The 20,504-nt window shown below is 45.8% G+C and overlaps 1 protein-coding gene across 7 annotated transcripts in view; it reads left to right on the top strand.

Annotated features, from left to right (window-relative positions):
* Positions 1-20,504, top strand: part of BLTP1 (bridge-like lipid transfer protein family member 1) — a 381,561-nt gene that overhangs the window by 102,604 nt on the left and 258,453 nt on the right. For all 7 annotated transcript variants that reach the window (XM_075860492.1, XM_075860489.1, XM_075860493.1 and 4 more), the window contains exons 8-12: positions 1,378-1,571; positions 2,824-2,903; positions 3,973-4,123; positions 5,644-5,800; positions 10,720-10,798. In XM_075860492.1, coding sequence (XP_075716607.1) covers positions 1,378-1,571; positions 2,824-2,903; positions 3,973-4,123; positions 5,644-5,800; positions 10,720-10,798 — 661 coding nt within the window. The remainder of the gene's footprint in view (positions 1-1,377; positions 1,572-2,823; positions 2,904-3,972; positions 4,124-5,643; positions 5,801-10,719; positions 10,799-20,504) is intronic.

Genomic DNA, 20,504 nt, shown 5'->3' with positions numbered 1-20,504 from the left:
AATTTCAGAGTCTAGCGGCTCTGTGTCCCGCGGGCCACAGATAACAGCCCCAGGGGCCGCATGCGGCCCGCGGGCCGCGTGCTTGAGACCCCTGGTCTATATGGTATATGGATTTTTTGAGCGGAGACATTTTTTGGTCTTATTTGTGGGAGTTTTTGTGTCTTGCTTTTTTAACGATGCTCAGGATATATATGTGTATAAAATAAATGATGGCTCTGGTTTTTTACATGACCCTAGTAGGTCCATTTTACTAATAATGAAAATTTGACATTTCACTTTGAATAACGATTGATTGCTTTGTGTTTTGGATCCTTGGTGGGATTTAGCCTTGCACGTGTGTATTGAAAGGGCTTGCTGTGTTCTGCAGTTTTAGAAATAAAGGAATTTGGGCTTTTTTTTAAATAGGTGTCTCCTGATATTTTTTATGGCAAAACAATTAGTGTGATAGGTAGGGCTCTGACCACTGAGAACCCTAAAAATTCTTACAACAAGGGGACCCTACTTTCCTTTCTCTGAGTAGAGGTGGCTATGTGTGCATGGTCACTCTCTCCTGAAAGGAATGGTGCATATGCACAGGAATAAGGCCTCTTTGCTCTTGTGATTAGTGGGGTCCAAGTTTTCTGACCCTCAAAAATCATTACACCTTTTAGATATGTTTATTTAACATTCCATAAAAGTATATCAATGGAAGCCCCCTTTAAGTTCATAAGTTAATATTTTACATACCATTGGATAATTATACAGAGCAGTGTAAAATAAATGCAACGTACATTACAAAAACCTATGTGTTTGTAGCAATATGATTTATGCTGTGTATAGTCTCACTACTTGTATATTGGAACAACTGTGATAATTGGAACTTGTTGGTTGTAGTTCACCAGGCATCCACATGTGTAATGGCGGCTATCATCACCATTTAATAAAATGTCTGGTACCAACCACTGTGTGTAGAAGCATCTGGAAGAGGAACAAACTATCTAAACAGTACTATTATGTATTTGCTTTGCGCTCCTTTAAGAAACCGTTTCTTCAAAGTAGACAGAACCCACCTATTATCTGTGTGCAATGGTCTGTTCCACAATACACAGTCTACAATGTTGTGGACCTTTATACTGCACATAAATAATACAGGGGTCGGACTGCACAGTGAGTAGAGTAAGTTACCTCCGCGTTTTTGGGTCCAAACAACCATGTTAAATTCAGTTAAGCTATTCACACAAACAGTAGTTAATTTATACTGTTATTTTAAAATTCTTATTTTTTAAGCCTACATTATTTTGTTTTATTTTATGGAATACATAAAAAATATTGCAGCAAGTTGGAAAGCACTACCATACATTTATCAATATAGTACTAATACGTTAACTTTAATTGTAGGGGCGGTTGGCTTTTGGAAACCATTATCAGCCTCAAACTTTGTGTGTAAATTTTGACGATGCATTCCTCACTTACACAACTAAGCCACCATCAAGTCACTTGGACCAGTTCATGCACATCCTGAAAGGCAAACTGGAGAATGTAAGGGTGATGCTAGTTCCCAGTCCAAGATATGTTGGCCTTCAAAATGATGAGTAAGTGTGTTTATGCATCCATTCTTGTACTGTTTTTTTGTTGTTTTTTTTTAAAATAGATTACAAAGTTTCTACTTGTGTATCGTTTAAGGCTACAAAATGCATGCCTAATGCATTCCTAGAAGAGCGCTAATGAAACACATTTTAAAAATAGGCTTGCTGTCAATCATGAGCGTTTTTTAATTTTATAATCAGCTTCGTTGTCCCATACCACTTAAGAATCCTGGATCATGCCCAAAAAAAAAAAAAAAGATAAATAAAGCTGAAATTTAGGGCACTTGAAAATAGAGAGACAATTTTTAAAAGTAGGTCTTAACAGGACTCTGGAGAAAACAAGAGTTAACTTGTAATAGTCCTCATTCTTTGTAACGATTAGGGCCAGTTCACACAGAGTTTTTTTGATGCGGAAACAGCGCTGGAAAACACACCAAAAAAAGGCCGAAAATGCCTCCCATTGATTTCGATGGAAGGCGGAGGCGTTTTTTTCCCGCGAGCGGAAAAACTGTCTCGTGGGAAAAAGAAGCGACATGCCCTATCTTCTGGCATTTACGTCTCTGACCTCCCATTGACATCAATGGGAGAAAGAGAAAGCGTATTTCACGGCGTTTCTTTGCCCGCACCACTCAATGCCCGCGGGTGAAAAACGCCACAAAAAACGGCGTGCAGGCAGATCAAAATCTGCCTCAAAATTTAAGACGGAATTTTGAGGCAGAATTTTCTGCCTGCAAAAAAACTCAGTGTGAACATAGCCTTATATGTAACTACAAATGGAGCATTCCTCTTCTAAAACACCAATAAATGTATTTGTTCTTTCAGTTGTGGTTTAGAAAAGAACAGGAAAGTATTATTCTAATCTGATAAATAAAGGGGCACGTGGCTCATTTAAATTCTCTTGTCTGGCAAATCGTTTCTTTCCATGTAATTTTATTTTTGTGTGCTGTATTTTCTGTGTACGGTACTGATTTGATGTTTCCTACATACGTAAATGAAGGACGCGGAGCCAACCCCTATTTTTTCCTAAGAACAGATATCCTATCTAATAAAAGATGGATTTTAGAAGAAAGATTAAGTAACAATTGTTTTGTTTTTGCGCACTGAATGCCACAAACTTTCTTTCCTTAGATAAATAGCCTTCTACCAGGCTGTTTGAGGCTTCCTTCTTTTTTATCTGTTATTTGCTAAAACCGTGTTTTCTTTAATGTTGCTATACATTCTAACCAGTTTTGATTTTGATTTTATTTTATGTTAAAAGACCTCCAAGACTCATGGGAGAAGGATTTGTGGTCATGCAGTCTAATGATGTTGACATCTACTACTACATGGATGAGCCAGGTAATCTGTAGCAAGTGGCTGGCAATAGCTGGCCTACTGAAGTAATTCGCTCCATGGTTAATTCATTTCAAGGGTTGGATGTCATTTTTCTCTGTCAGATCCAATGTGTTCAACTGATGTCCATGGTCAGCATCAACCTGATGTTTGCGGTCATACAGCATTTTTTGTGCTTGGTTTAAAGTAACCTTTACAAATCCTGATGCATTTGATATTGGCTGCGTCACTTGGTCTTGTCAGATCTAATAAAAATTGCAGGCTTCGGTTTCTTTTTAATTAAACTCTTTTCTGGGCTTCTTAAAAATAGTAAAACAGTTTGAGTTTGTTAGTCAGAGGAAAAAATGGTGAAACAAGATTAGAATAATGTTTAAAACATTTGTATCTATTGTGGTTAAGGCACCCCATGTAAAGGGCATTATTCTGGAACAAAGGGTCATGTAAAATAGGTGGTAGCAGGGTAAACATGGTAGCATCAGTCTGTTATCGGATAGTCCATGATTGGTTATTGCTAGCGCCAATAGTAGGGACATCGAATGGTTAACAGAGCTCCAAACAAAAACTGGAAAACAGAGGTCATTCAGTTCTAGTCATTCAGCCGCTGTCCATAATAGGGATGCAGGCTGCTTCTAAATCCTGCCGGATAGAGATACGCATCAGTGGGGTTCTCACAAGGTACAGGACCCTACTCCAGTTAATAGGGCTAACTGCCACTGTCAGTTAGCCCTTTTGACTTGTATGCCAAGGTGCAGTGGGTCATACACTGTCATATACAGTCCAAGGGATCGTTCATCCTGGTTCTACGTAGTTTATTAACATGATGGTCGGACATGTTTGCTAGATCTGGTAGTGACGCTGCAGCTACCACAGGCCATGGGCAGAAACCTATAAAAGATTGTAAATCAGGTCAGAAGTTGCCAATGGCTTGGAGAAAAGGTATAAAGGGTAGGAATCAGATGTGTACCCGACCTGCACATCGATCTGGTGCAGCAGAGAAAATGGTTGTCTATTTTTTTTATTTCCTATGTGTAGTATTAATATTACTCCTAAGTAATTGCCACATTTTTTTTTAAAGGGCTTGTCCCTGAAGATTCTGGAGAAAATGTTGATGATGAAAGCAATACAGAGGATGCAAAGCTGCAAGATTTACCACCTTGTTGGGGCTTAGACATTGTCTGTGGAAAAGGAACAGATTTCAACTATGGCCCATGGGCAGATAGGCAGAGGTATGTATGAAATCTACCATCACATTCATGACATATTGAACTGGTGCTTTTTTGTGTAGTGTTTTTATTGTGTACATTAAATTAAACGTTAATCACAATAAATGTGTTTACATAGAAAACGCAGCAATCTCTGGAGGTCTCCTATGCTGGAGTTGGGTTTACATCCTACAACTGAAGTCCATTTACAAATACTACTACATTAAAACCTGCAAGTTAAAACCTTTTTTCCTAGAAATTCTCTTTTAAAAATAAAATGATTGTGGTCACAGCAAAACTTTACCTAAAAAGAACGCAGCATATTTGCCCACACATGACTCTGCACAAGGGCCTGATGATTCGTATGGTTCTTGTGCAGATGCAGAAACTACCTTTCCCATGTTCTGCAATGCCGTGGGCGTGCCAGAGGCTGCCCTAGTGTTTGCATGAATCAGGCATGTGGGACGATGGCAGAAAGTATAGGCCTGTACAAAGCAGCCCTGGTAGACTACATTGCAGTATTCAACATTGTAGTCCTGAGGGCGTGGGCTGCCCAGAGTGCGCACCAGCGAGGTCCCACGTAATGGGATCCAGTTATAGCCGGGCCTGTCATACTTTCTGTCCTGTGACATTGCGCAGCCTGTCTTCCCTGGTGCTTTAATTGGATGCAATGGCAAAACAAGGAAGTCCAGCCAATTCCCTTTCTACCCAAAGACTTCATACCTAATAATGTGGTGGAAAATTACAAAGGAAGGGGGTGGGGGTTAACGCGGTTTAGAATTGCTAGAACAGTATGGAGACCACATAATCTGTGTAAGAGAAGAGCAGGGCACAAAACAGCTTTATAACTGATCAGTAAGGCTCTGTCCACATCTGCATTGTGGCTTCTGTTATAAATGGAAGCCACCAACGCTCTATCAGATACCTAATACAACGGCGCCGGAGAGACCCCATTGACTTAAAGTGGGGTCTGTCAAATGCTGCTGTGGTGTCTGTTTTTTTTGCAGGAAGAATAGTGCTGCATGCAATTACCGCCAATTTCATGCTCTTCCTTGGCTTTATATAATGTTATATGTTCACGCTGAGTTTTTTGCAGGCAGAAAAATCTGCCCCAAAATTCCTTAAGGAATTTTGAGGCAGATTTTGACCTGCCTGCACTTTCTGTGCCGCGTTTTTTGCAGCGTTCTTCGGCCGCTGCAATAAGACGCTGCGAAAATCGCTTTCTCTGCCTCCCATTGATGTCAATGGGAGGTCAGAGACGGAAACGCAGGAAGAAAGAGCTTGTCAATCTCTAATAGTTACGTTTGATTTCTGCACATAAAATAAGAGAAATATTGTGAATTTTTTTTCCTCTTGAATGTAAAGTGCAATGTAAAATGTGTGTGTCACTTCTAACAACCATACAAAAACTGAATACATTGAACAGGCAGATATGTGTTTTTCAAGGTCTTCTGCGTATTCCATATTTTATCTTGCCTCTCTTGGGATATCATTGCGCTAAAACTGACTTTGTTTAAATATCCTTTTGTTTCTTTTCCTGACAGGGAGTGCTTGTGGAAATTTTTTTTCCCACCAGACTATCAGGTCTTAAAAGTTTCTGAAATTCCACAGCCTGGAAAACCAAGACAGATACAAGCATTTGAATTAAGAATGAACATAATCGCAAATGCAACTATAGACCTCCTTTTTACAAAAAATAAAGTAAGTACTAGTGTAACATAATACTTATTTTCTCAAATAATCCTTTACATGTGCTCAGAAATATACATCTTCATCTAAGCGCAACTTCATGCACCAGACATTTACTTAATCCATTCATATAGGCTGAGCAATTGTGCTTATGCTAGAAGCTGTATCTAGAATGCCTACGTAATTACTGACTATAGGCAGCGTTATTGTGCTATTACTAGACTCCGTCCCTGATTTGAGTACGCACTCATTGCAAGCATCAGAAGGCCATAGTATGTTCCTGTAGATGACCCTCTCTTTTCTAGACTGGGTACTCGACTGCTACTTACGATGTCTGAACGAAGTGGCAAAATGTCCCGCTCCATTTTAGTAGAATTGTACTGTATAGTTAGAAATTAATTACATACACGGTTAATTTATTGCACCATTATAGTTGTACATGTTGATCATGATATTCGATTGTTATGTTTGGTATTCGCATTAGCATTTTCTAATAACAGGTGAATGTGTTTTTTCAGAAATGTTTCCATATAAGGCTCTATTCACACGACAGGGTCCGAGTGTCGGCCGATTAAAAACGGCCGTTTTGGACCGGTTTTCCCGGCCGTTTGGCATCCGTTCCGATTCCGTTCCGGGCTTTGTGGCCGATTTTGACCCGTTTTGCATCAGTTTTTTTCCCTGTCTGTTTTAAAATCGGATGAATTTAATTTGTAAATTTTTTGCCACACACTGCCCTCTGTAGATAATGCCACACACTGCCCTCTGTAGATAATGCCACACACTGCCCTCTGTAGATAATGCCACACACTGCCCTCTGTAGATACTGCCATAGCCCCCCTGTAGGTAGTGCCACAGCCCCCCTGTAGGTAGTGCCACAGCCCCCCTGTAGGTAGTGCCACAGCCCCCCTGTAGGTAGTGCCACAGCCCCCCTGTAGGTAGTGCCACACAGCCCCCCTGTAGGTAGTGCCACACAGCCCCCCTGTAGGTAGTGCCACACAGCCCCCTGTAGGTAGTGCCACACAGCCCCCTGTAGGTAGTGCCACACAGCCCCCTGTAGGTAGTGCCACACAGCCCCCTGTAGGTAGTGCCACACAGCCCCCTGTAGAAAATGCCACACACTGCCCTCTGTAGATAATGCCACACACTGCCCTCTGTAGATACTGACACAGCCCCCCTGTAGGTAGTGCCACAGCCCTCCTGTAGGTAGTGCCACAGCCCTCCTGTAGGTAGTGCCACAGCCCTCCTGTAGGTAGTGCCACAGCCCCCTGTAGGTAGTGCCACAGCCCCCCTGTAGGTAGTGCCACACAGCCCCCTGTAGGTAGTGCCACACAGCCCCCTGTATGTAGTGCCACACAGCCCCCTGTAGATAATGCCACACACTGCCCTCTGTAGATAATGCCACACACTGCCCTCTGTAGATAATGCCACACACTGCCCTCTGTAGATACTGACACAGCCCCCCTGTAGGTAGTGCCACAGCCCTCCTGTAGGTAGTGCCACAGCCCTCCTGTAGGTAGTGCCACAGCCCTCCTGTAGGTAGTGCCACAGCCCTCCTGTTGGTAGTGCCACAGCCCTCCTGTAGGTAGTGCCACAGCCCCCTGTAGGTAGTGCCACAGCCCCCCTGTAGGTAGTGCCACACAGCCCCCCTGTAGGTAGTGCCACACAGCCCCCTGTAGATAATGCCACACACTGCCCTCTGTAGATACTGCCACTACCCCCCTGTAAGTAGTGCCACAGCCCCCCTGTAGGTAGTGTCACACGGCCCCCTGTAGGTAGTGCCACACGGCCCCCTGTAGGTAGTGCCACACGGCCCCCTGTAGGTAGTGCCACACGGCCCCCTGTAGGTAGTGCCACACGGCCCCCTGTAGGTAGTGCCACACGGCCCCCTGTAGGTAGTGCCACACGGCCCCCTGTAGGTAGTGCCACACGGCCCCCTGTAGGTAGTGCCACACGGCCCCCTGTAGGTAGTGCCACACGGCCCCCTGTAGGTAGTGCCACACGGCCCCTGTAGGTAGTGCCACACGGCCCCCTGTAAGTAGTGCCACACGGCCCCCTGTAAGTAGTGCCACACGGCCCCTGTAAGTAGTGCCACAGCCCTCCTGTAGGTAGTGTCACACAGCCCCCTGTAGGTAGTGCCACACAGCCCCATGTAGGTAGTGCCACACGGCCCCCTGTAGGTAGTGCCACAAGGCCCCCTTTAGGTAGTGCCACAAGGCCCCCTTTAGGTAGTGCCACAAGGCCCCCTTTAGGTAGTGCCACACGGCCCCCTGTAGGTAGTGCCACACGGCCCCCTGTAGGTAGTGCCACACGGCCCCCTGTAGGTAGTGCCACACGGCCCCCTGTAAGTAGTGCCACACGGCCCCCTGTAATGCCACACGGCCCCCTGTAGGTAGTGCCACACGGCCCCCTGTAGGTAGTGCCACACGGCCCCCTGTAGGTAGTGGCACACGGCCCCCTGTAGGTAGTGGCACACGGCCCCCTGTAGGTAGTGCCACACGGCCCCCTGTAGGTAGTGCCACACGGCCCCCTGTAGGTAGTGCCACACGGCCCCCTGTAAGTAGTGCCACACGGCCCCCTGTAATGCCACACGGCCCCCTGTAATGCCACACAGCCCCCTGTAATGCCACACAGCCCCCTGTAATGCCACACAGCCCCCTGTAATGCCACACAGCCCCCTGTAGGTAGTGCCACACAGCCCCCTGTAGGTAGTGCCACACAGCTCCCTGTAGGTAGTGCCACACAGCTCCCTGTAGGTAGTGTCACACAGCCCCCTGTAAGTAATGCCACTCAGCCCCCTGTAGGTAATGCCACTCAGCCCCCTGTAGGTAATGCCACACAGACCCCTGTAGGTAATGCCACACAGCCCCCTGTATGTAATGCCACACAGCCCCCCGTATGTAATGCCACACAGCCCCCCATAGGTAATGCCACACAGCCCCCTGTAGGTAGTGTCACACAGCCCCCTGTAAGTAATGCCACACAGGCCCCTGTAGGTAATGCCACACAGCCCCCTGTAGGTAATGCCACACAGACCCCTGTAGGTAATGCCACACGGCCCCCTGTAGGTAATGCCACACGGCCCCCTGTAGGTAGTGCCACACGGCCCCCTGTAGGTAATGCCACACAGGCCCCTGTAGGTAATGCCACACAGCCCCCTGTAGGTAATGCCACACGGACCCCTGTAGGTAATGCCACACGGCCCCCTGTAGGTAATGCCACACGGCCCCCTGTAGGTAATGCCACACGGCCCCCTGTAGGTAATGCCACACGGCCCCCTGTAGGTAATGCCACACGGCCCCCTGTAGGTAGTGCCACACGGCCCCCTGTAGGTAGTGCCACACGGCCCCCTGTAGGTAGTGCCACACGGCCCCCTGTAGGTAGTGCCACACGGCCCCCTGTAGGTAGTGCCACACGGCCCCCTGTAGGTAGTGCCACACGGCCCCCTGTAGGTAGTGCCACACGGCCCCCTGTAGGTAGTGCCACACGGCCCCCTGTAGGTAGTGCCACACGGCCCCCTGTAGGTAGTGCCACACGGCCCCCTGTAGGTAGTGCCACACGGCCCCCTGTAGGTAGTGCCACACGGCCCCCTGTAGGTAGTGCCACACGGCCCCCTGTAGGTAGTGCCACACGGCCCCCTGTAGGTAGTGCCACACGGCCCCCTGTAAGTAATGCCACACAGGCCCCTGTAGGTAATGCCACACAGCCCTCTGTAGATAGTTCTACACAGCCCCCTGTAGGTAGTGTCACACAGGCCCCTGTAAGTAATGCCACACAGGCCCCTGTAGGTAATGCCACACAGCCCCCTGTAGGTAATGCCACACAGCCCCCTGTAGGTAATGCCACACAGCCCCCTGTATGTAATGCCACACAGCCCCCCGTAGGTAATGCCACACAGCCCTCTGTAGGTAGTTCTACACAGCACCCCCCCTACCTGTCTGTAGATAGCGACACCGTTCCAGGAGAAGTCCCTGACTTCACTGTCCATATATGGACAGTGAAGTCAGGGACTTCTCCTGGAGCGGAAACACCGGCCACAGGGTCGGGGATTCTGCTTCAGAAGTGGCTGACGTCACTGTGTCCATATATGGACACAGTGACGTCAGGCACTTCTGAAGCGGAATCCCCAATCCCCGGCCACAGCGTTGCCGAAGCTCCTACAGGGAGCAAAAAAATACCCTCCTCCTCCTCACATGCACTTCGCACTGTGAGGAGGAGAAGGAGAGAGAGCGAGCGACAGAAGACACGGCCATAACTCGGGACACATTCCAGTGATGACTGTGTATTACCCGGCCCCATAGACTTCTATGGGAGCCGGGTGGCCGGGAGAATGGCCGAAAATAGGGCATGTCCCATTTTTAGACGGCCGTGTTTCCCGAGCCGTGAAAAAATCGGTTGTGTGAATAGCCCCATTAGGGGTCTATTGTTCCTACTGCGGCCGTATGACGGCCTGGAAACCGTGTCGTGTGAATAAGGTCTAAGGGCTAGTGCACATGGCGGATTTTGCGTGGTAGGTCCCACCGCAGATACCGCCGCGGAACATCTGCTGTCGGCAGGAAGATTCCTCCTTCTCATTGACATCAGTAAGATGTTCGGGTGGAATCCGCCCGAAAATAGAGCAGGACGCTTCTTTTTCCCGCTAGCTGAAAAAAATCATCTATCGGGAAAAGAAGCGTCCGGCTCGCGTTGAAATGAAGTCGGCTGCAAAATTTCCTCCGTGTGATCCACGGTCACTCATGCTATATATTGTTGTAAGTCCTATAGTGCTTAGAAGTGAATTTGTTGCGTCTAACTTAGTATGGCCTTTTAAAAGGGTGTCAGAAAAATTGTACAAAACTGTAATAGTATGGTAACCTTTGGAATAGTAACAGCACACTTCGCTGGTCACTTTTCTGGTATGGTTTTCTTTTAGCTAATCTCTTTATTTTATACAGGAAACAAATGCTGTGCATGTGAATGTGTGGGCAGGATCTTACTTGGAAGTGAACATCCCTATGACTGTCACTGAAAATGGTAAGATGTTATCTTAGTATTTTGGCAAAGAAAATACTTCTGAGAGAGCAGAATGTTACATTAAACGTTTGTTACTGGTGGCTAAAATTCAGCTAGTCATAGTACATACCTAAGTTTTTTCTGTTCTGAACTAATCAAATGCTTGGTTATATCATATTTGAGGTGGATATGTTTGTGTATCCACCTCTCCCATTGTGCTGGAGAATGAAATCCTATGCCATTCTGTAATCTTTTAAATGAGTCATGAGACATTAAACCTTACACCCACTGCACACATTGGCAGAACTGTTCCTTAAACAGGATATTGTTTTCTTGTCTCTGCACTTGGGTGCCATATAATTGTTAATTACATTCACAAGTCACAAATAGACTAGCTAATTGTTTCTCATAGCAGTCATGGTTTACATTTACTAAACTGTGCTAGAAAACTTACAACAATAAAATAATATTTGAATTAGGGCTGGGCAATTATGACCTTTATCAAAATCACGATGGAGCAATTTTTTAGACCACACCCCTTTTGCACAACACGCCCCCTATTTGCATTCTAGGCCGTTGAATTAATATTTATCTCCTGAGCCTACTGTGTACTACTGTATATAATATACCCCTTGAGACTGCCCCCAAACAGTATATGGCACACATAGTTCTCACCACACATCATAATGCCCCATAGCTGCCCACACACATCATAATGCCCCATAGCTGCCCCCGCACAGTATAATGCCCCTATAACTGCCCTCCACACAGTATAAATCCCCCATAGCTGCCCTACACAATGTATAATGCCCCTTATAGCTGCTCTCCACACAGTATGATGCCCCCCACAACTGCCCTCCACAGTATAATGCCCAAAAGCTGTCCCCTACACAGTATAATGCCCCCATAGCTGCCTCTACACAGTATAATGCCCCTATTACTGCCCTCCACACAGTATAATGCTGTGTAATGCCCCACTGCTGCCCCCACGCAGTATAATGCCCCCTCACAGCCCTAATAGTGCTTAATAAAATACATACTCACCTAGCCGTGTTCCAACGACAAGTGGAGGAGATCCCTCTGCACCTCTGGTCTCGCATCCGACAATACATAGTGAATGGTAGAGCAGGGACCGTATGGCCCACTTCTCTACTACTGGATTCAACTGTATCTGCGTCCTGAAGACGCAGATACAGGGTAAATCGGGGGAAAAAAACTTCAAAACCGAGATGCGCACGATGACCTCTGTTAATTACGCTGAATTTTGGTTTCGTTTTTTTTTTTTTCTTCGATAAATTGCCCAGCCCTAATTTAAATTTATTTGTTTTTATTGAAGTAGGAAATGCTTATAAATTATAACACCGATTTTGGCAGTGGAATGCAAAGCACATGTTTACTGGGTTAATCTAAATTGTAATAAATACCCCAATACACTGCTATACCTACCACAGTAGTTTTCTTTAACTTTTTTTTTTTAACTACGTTTGTTGAAAATAACATTAAACAAAATACAATTTCCACGAAATATTTCGGCTTATTTGTACAGTGTAGATATAATACATATGGATAATACAATGGAAGTAGCTATAAAAGGACAGTAATTACATTGTATATTCAGTAAGGAGAAAATTCAAGTAGTACAGCATCCATATATTTATACTCAAGTAATAGTCCTCAAATCCAAATCACCAGTTACTCTTCAAGTGATGACGCGGAGGCAGCAGTCTGTAATGCCCCACTAGTTATAGATGAACTGTAATGCGTGATCAATAAGGCACAGCATATTTGCCAAACTTTGTCAAAGTTTTGGGGGAATCCTCTGTTTTTATACACTACACTTTTATAGGGGATCACCGTATTTACCGGGTTTTTCCATTGTGTGGCTCAAGGAGGACGTCTGTTCATCCACTGAAGTTCTAGTTTGCTGTAACCTTTAATGCCAGTGAATCTAGAATAAAAAATAAGCCACTTTTAGTCTTCATTACAGGGAATCTGTCAGCGGCTTTTAGCCCTCAAAACTGCTGACTGCACTAAATACAAGAGCAGCGTCACTTTACCGGTGATTTTGGTCATACAAATTGATGTCCCTTGCGGCGCGACTGCAAGTGCCAATCTCTGCTCTGAGTGACAGCTCTAACGGGCTTGTGATTGTACACTAGAGCGGTCACTCAGAGCAGAGGGCCGGGCTGTTAGCGTTCAGTTCTGAACATGAAGAATCTGTCTCCATGGCACTTACGATCGCAGTGCCGGGGACATTAAAACGTAGATTTCTTAGTCATGCAGTTTGCATGGCGGACAACACAGGTATAGTTACACTGCTCTCCCTGTACTGTATATAGCTCTGTCAGCAGTTTTACGGGCCAGAAACTGCTGACAGATTCCCTTTAAAAATATCCTACTCATTCATGTATACAGCTCCAATGCAGAACTATGTGTCTACAGTTACCAACTGTGTTAGTGTTGACATCAAAGAGAAAAAAAACAACTAGTTGATAATATTAAACACACAATACTGGTAGTATAACCAAGACAGACCTGTTTCGAATTACTCATGATGTACGTATTGCCTATTAGAGAATGCACATTTAGAACATGGATGTATTTATTGTTTCCTAGAGAAATTTGCATTAGGTCAATGAATTATATGACTTATTAGTTGCTGTTTCTACCAGCATTCACATTACTGTCGTGTTAGATTGTTTTGGTAAGAAAAGAAGCCGCTGACTAGGAATTTTGTAGTCTCACCTGAAATCCTGTGCAACACTCGCCAGTTGATTGTTGTTATTTTCCTAGTGTACTTAAAGAGGTTTTCCCATCAGGGACATTTATGACCTATCCACATGATATGTCATTATTGTCAGATAGATGCTGGTCTCACCTCTGGGGACCCGCACCTATGTCTAGAATAGGGCCCCCTAAACCCCGTTCTGCATTTTTCTGCTCCAGCTGCCTCCCGGCCACTTTCTGATTGCATGGTCGGGAGATACGAAAACAGCGTAGCTCGCTGAGTTACGCTGTTTCCATAACTCCCATAGTAGTGCATGGCAGTTACGGAAGCAGCGTAGCATGCGAGCTACGCTATTTCCGTAACTACCCTTCAGTTCTATGGGACTTACGGAAACCGCGTAGTTCAGCGAGCTACGCGGTTTCCTTCTTCATGGTTGGGATCAGCCGGAGCACAGAGAGGTAGAATGGCGTTTAGGTGACTCTGTTCTAGAGATAGGTGTGGGTCCCAGAGGTGGGACCCGCATCTATTTGACATATATGACATATCCTGTGGATTTGTCACAAATGTCCCTGATGGGAAAACCCCTTTAATTCCAGTGTTTTGTTTCTTCTCTTTACTGCTTCTCAGTATCCATGCTAAATGCTGCTCACAATAACTGAGTGGGAGCGCAGGCTCTGTCTCCTAGTTTCCTGTATACAGTACAATAGTATCTGCTGTAAAACTCATATTGTAATCAAATGGCGCCACCAAGCAAAGCTCCTGTACTGTAAATGAGAACTTAGGAGACTGTGCTGTTTCCTCTAATCATTATGTGAGCAATGAGCACCACAGATACTGGCCAGAGTGTGCTGCATTATCTGGAGAAAGAAACAAATAGGTACAGTAGGCAAATACATAAATTGTCCAGTCCTACACAATATTAATATATTATAAGATTATATACAACTGGAGGGAAGAAGTAAAACCTTCACTAAGAAAAGGTTTTCTTTCTTTTTCGCTGCTAGGAAATGTGGATGAGCATTTCCGAACCAGGGCTCCATGGAATCTGTCCAGGGTTTCAGGTCTTTTGCGTCTGTTAGGGCCTGTTCACATCACCGTCTGGTTCCGTTTGGGATTTCCGTTCATCCATTCTGTCAGAGGAACAGATGAACGGAAAGCCGAACGGAAGCTATAGCTTTCGTTTGCATCACCATTGATTTCAATGGTAATTCTTCCGTTGCAGTCGGTTTCTGTTTGTTTCCATTTACTAAAGTTTCCGTTTGTTTTCACGGAAACAATAGCCTAGTCGAGTACGCTATTGTTTCCATTAAAAAAAAAATGCTCCGGGCCAGCATCCTGTCTAACATCCTCCTGACGGTGCTGTAATCATTGAAAACAGCCAAAATGCCTTACCTGCTGCGTCGGAAGGGAAGGACATCTTCCAGAAAAAAGATGAGCCCGCCTAAAGCGATGGACGCGGCTGAAAAGTTGAAATCATATGCCCGCATGGTGATCCAAGATGGCGCTGGCGGGAGCTCCGTGGCGCAGGCTTCTGCTGCGGCTGTGGCTGGGACTTCAACACCTGCTCCCTCGGTGCAGGATGCGGGGATCACGCTTCAGGAGGCCTCGGATAAGCTGCTGACAGCCATCCTGGAGACGCGCACGTCGCTAACTGCCAAGATTGATGAGGTGAGAGTGGACATGGGCTTACTGAGGCAGGATCTGCAAAACGTGCGGGAGAGAGTCACGGAGGCAGAGGGCAGGATTTCAGCCTTGGAGGATCTCACTGCAAGCATGCCTGCGGCTATCCAGTATCTGCACCATAAAGTTGATTTGTGGCGCCAGAAAGCCGACGATTTAGAGAACAGATCGCGCCGCAATAATCTTTGCATTGTGGGATTGCCGGAGAGGACGGAGGGGCAGAGGCCTGGGGAATTCGTGGAAAAATGGCTCCGGGATACCTTTCCAGCTGCCTCCTTCTCGTTGGCGTACGCGGTGGAGAGGGCGCACAGGGTCCCAGTGCGGCAACCCTTTCCGGGTGCTCCCCCAAGACCTCTGCTTGCTCGGATGTTAAATTGTAAAGACCGGGACACGGTTCTGCTGCAAGCTCGGAAGGCCGGAGGAATACGCTTTGAAAATGCTTCGGTGTCCACCTATCCGGATTTTTCTCCTTATTTGCAGCGTCAGAGGGCGTCCTATGTTCCTATCAAGCGCCGACTTAGGGACTTGCAGATTCTGTACTCGATGGCCTATCCAGCTAGATCGCGGGTTGTGGATGGAGATCGTGCCATATTCTTTACAGATGCAGCAGAGGCGGATGAATGGCTTACGAAAAAGCACAGGCGCTCTCCTCGTCGCTGATTGACTTGGCTATGCAGGCTGGGTGATTATTGCCGTTGTATGGAACTCATGGATACCCCATATTGTTCGAACTGACGATGTCTCCTGTTAAATATATCCTTTTGTGATAATGTCACGACGCTGTACCTTGTTATTTGCATGCCGGCATAAAGTCTGTGGTATGTTTTGGGATGTTTATTCCCCTTAATCTCGCACTTAAGTGTACTGAATATGAGGTATGCGGGGCATTCAATGCAAGTCAGGATTTAATATGTCTCTAACCTATTTTGTGGAAGGGGTGCTGGCCGGGAGGGGAGATGCCACACTTATACAGTGGAGGAAATAAGTATTTGATCCCTTGCTGATTTTGTAAGTTTGCCCACTGTCAAAGTCATGAACAGTCTAGAATTTTTAGGCAAGGTTAATTTTACCAGTGAGAGATAGATTATATTTAAAAAAAAAAAACAGAAAATCACATTGTCAAAATTATATATATTTATTTGCATTGTGCACAGAGAAATAAGTATTTGATCCCCTACCAACCATTAAGAGTTCAGCCTCCTCCAGACCAGTTACACGCTCCAAATCAACTTGGTGCCTGCATTATAGACAGCTCTTACATGGTCACCTGTATAAAAGACTCCTGTCCACAGACTCAATTAATCAGTCTGACTCTAACCTCTACAACATGGGCAAGACCAAAGAGCTTTCTAAGGATGTTAGGGACAAGATCATAGACCTGCACAAGGCTGGAATGGGCTACAAAACCATAAGTATGACGCTGGGTGAGAAGGAGACAACTGTTGGTGCAATAGTAAGAAAATGGAAGACATACAAAATGACTGTCAATCGACATCGATCTGGGGCTCCATGCAAAATCTCACCTCGTGGGGTATCCTTGATCCTGAGGAAGGTGAGAGCTCAGCCGAAAACTAGACGGGGGGAACTTGTTAATGATCTCAAGGCAGCTGGGACCACAGTCACCAAGAAAACCATTGGTAACACATTACACCGTAATGGATTAAAATCCTGCAGTGCCCGCAAGGTCCCCCTGCTCAAGAAGGCACATGTACAGGCCCGTCTGAAGTTTGCAAATGAACATCTGGATGATTCTGAGAGTGATTGGGAGAAGGTGCTGTGGTCAGATGAGACTAAAATTGAGCTCCTTGGCATTAACTCAACTCGCCGTTTTTGGAGGAAGAGAAATGCTGCCTATGACCCAAAGAACACCGTCCCCACTGTCAAGCATGGAGGTGGAAACATTATGTTTTGGGGGTGTTTCTCTGCTAAGGGCACAGGACTACTTCACCGCATCAATGGGAGAATGGATGGAGCCATGTACTGTCAAATCCGGAGTGACAACCTCCTTCCCTCCACCAGGACATTAAAAATGGCTCGTGGCTGGGTCTTCCAGCACGACAATTACCCGAAACATACAGCCAAGGCAACAAAGGAGTGGCTCAAAAAGAAGCACATTAAGGTCATGGAGTGGTCTAGCCAGTCTCCAGACCTTAATCCCATCGAAAACTTATGGAGGGAGCTGAAGATCCGAGTTGCCAAGCGACAGCCTCGAAATCTTAATGATTTACAGATGATCTGCAAAGAGGAGTGTGCCAAAATTCCATCTAACATGTGTGCAAACCTCATCATCAACTACTAAAAATGTCTGACTGCTGTGCGTGCCAACAAGGGTTTTGCCACCAAGTATTAAGTCTTGTTTGCCAAAGGGATCAAATACTTATTTCTCTGTGCACAATGCAAATAAATATATATAATTTTGACAATGTGATTTTTTTTTTTTTTTTTTTTATATAATCTATCTCTCACTGGTAAAATTAACCTAGCCTAAAAATTCTAGACTGTTCATGTCTTTGACAGTGGGCAAACTTACAAAATCAGCAAGGGATCAAATACTTATTTCCTTCACTGTATATACTGTGTGTGTGTGCGGCAGAAATACGCTAGCCGTAGAAACTACCCCCTAGATTATTGGCTACTAAGGTTTGCTCCTTTTGAGCAATGTATGTTTCTAGTTTTGTTCTGAAAGTTAATGAGTCAACTCACAATGCTACAGAAATATTCATATATATTGTACACATATGGGACATAGTGGGAACCGTATGCGGGTTCGGGATGGTTGATACTCCAGGGTTCGTGGGTAGGGCTATGGAATATGGCTATCCAATATGTGTTGACAGTATGAACTGGAGGGATTACGGTTAATGTCCTGGAATGGGCTCTCCTGGAAAGCGGCATATGATAGTCGCTGCTGTTCGGTGACAGCGACCTGATTTGACGTGTCTACAAGAAACACACATGACACCTGATACTATGAGGAGTTTGAGTAAGCCCTGTGTACAGTGGGTGGGACATGCTTCCCACATGTCATACTCTAGGGGGGTGGCTATCTTGGTACATGTTGAGCTCCGATGGAAATTGTTACACTCCAATATGGATCCTGATGGGCGGTACATTTTTCTACATGCGGTTATTGATGAATGTCCCTATGTGATCTTGGGGGTGTACAATCCTCCACCCGCCTCCTTGGCAATACTTCAGGAGGCCGTGCGATTTGTGTCTTCCTATCCGGGCTCCCGGGTGGTCATGATGGGGGATTTTAACTTTGTTATGGATCCTGGCATAGACCGCTTTCAGGGAAACGGGGGTAGAGGACCTGGAGGCTTATCTCAGCTAGGTCTTCTTGTGCAAGAGATGGGCTGGATTGATTTGTGGAGAGCGACGCACAAGGGGATTAGAGAGTATACGTGTCATACCCCACAATATAATGCGCTGTCCAGAATTGACTATATCTTTGGCTCGCCTGCTGTTTTCCAGGTGGTAGTCTCTGTAGCTCATTTACCGAGGGGGATCTCGGATCATAGCCCAATATTGCTGACATTGAAAAAGCCACAGACAGGTAGATGGGGAATGGGTAAGATTCATCCCTTTTGGCTGCAGCTCATTCAGCAAAATGATTGCATACCGGATCAGTTGGCAATTTTTATAGAGGCGCATGCTCAGACGGAGAACCGCTCGCTAGTGTGGGATACCCTCAAGGCCTATTTGAGGGGATGTCTCCGATCTTCCATATCATATGTTAAATGTTCATCAGCCCTTCAGGAGGAGGATTTAGCATGTAGATGTTCACAGGCGGAAAGGGTGTTCGTCCTGGATCCCTCACCGGCGAACCGGAATGCATGGCTGGATTTGGGTAGACAGTACTTGCAGGTCTTGAGGGATAAGACTTCTCGTAGTCTATTTTTTAGTAAACAGTCTCATTTTGAATTGGGCAATCAATCGGGTAAAATTCTTGCTCATGTGGTCAGGAACAGTTCTAGATCCCCTCCGGTGAGGTGTATAGCGGGGCAAGGCGATAGACTCTTCACCTCCCTGGGGGATATTCTCGCGCAATTCACACACTTTTATGATCAGTTGTATTCTTTGCGGGTTGATTATGTGCTGGATGAGTTGGAGCTGTATTTGGATGGAATAGCGTTTCCTACTTTGACGACTGAGCAGGTGGCAATGCTAGATCCTCCTTTTACTGTGGAAGAAATTTTGGAAGGGATGGCGTCTATGTCTAAGGGGAAGGCTGCAGGGCCGGATGGCATTCCCCTTGAGGTATATTTACAATATGGGGAGCTGCTGGCCCCCCAATTGTTGGCCCTGTTTGAACATAGCTATGGGAGCTCTGCTCTTCCGGATTCCATGTGTGATGCCACTATAATTGAGTTGTTAAAACCAGGCAAAAACCCTGATGAATGTGGTTCATATAGACCGATTTCACTGCTGACAGTAGATTACAAAATCCTGACCAAAATGCTGGCTAATCGACTATGTACTGTGATAAAGGAGATTATCCATCCAGATCAGTGTGGCTTTATACCGGGCAAGTCCACCTCGGAAAATATAAGACGGGTGCAGGTAGTGGCACAGATTGGCTGGGGGGAACAGCAGGACTGGGCTTTGGCGTCTCTGGACGCGGCCAAGGCTTTTGACTCGTTTGAATGGCCTTATTTGCTGGCAGTGCTGCGACGATTTGGGTTTGGGGATGGATTGATTAAATGGGTCTCCTTGATATATAAATCTCCACGGGCGCAGGTGCTGGTGAATGGGGTCCTGTCCCCTTCCTTTGGCCTCCATAGGGGCACGAGACAGGGGTGTCCTCTTTCGCCACTTCTCTTCGCATTGGCCATTGAACCACTGGCTATTAATATCAGGCGCGATCCCGAATATATGGGGATTAGAATAGGACCCAAAGAGGACCGCATAGGGTTGTATGCGGACGACATGGCGCTGTTTATGGCTAACCCCAATGCCACTCTTCCTAGGGCCATTTCCCTTATTAATGACTTTGGGAGGTATTCTGGGTTGCTGATTAACTGGTCCAAATCGTATCTGATGCCTTTGAGGCAGGATGACTGTGGTTGGGGCACTCAGTTCTGTGGTTTACAAGTAAATCCAGAATTCAAATACCTGGGGATTAATATTGCTAGGGATAGCTCTCGATCGTATGGGCTAAATGTAGCACCTCTTGTGACTTACCTAAGGGATCAACTACAGGTGTTGAAAAGCCTGCCTCTGTCGGTGGCAGGTCAGGTTAATATACTAAAAATGATTGTCTTGCCAAAGCTGGAACACATGGATGTATTGGTGCCTAAACGTCTCTTCAAAATAATA

Source organism: Rhinoderma darwinii, chromosome 1 (assembly GCF_050947455.1).
Source record: "Rhinoderma darwinii isolate aRhiDar2 chromosome 1, aRhiDar2.hap1, whole genome shotgun sequence".
NCBI lineage: Eukaryota > Metazoa > Chordata > Amphibia > Anura > Rhinodermatidae > Rhinoderma > Rhinoderma darwinii.
The sequence above is the reverse complement of the archived record's forward strand: the minus strand, read 5'-3'. Positions and strand labels throughout refer to the sequence as shown.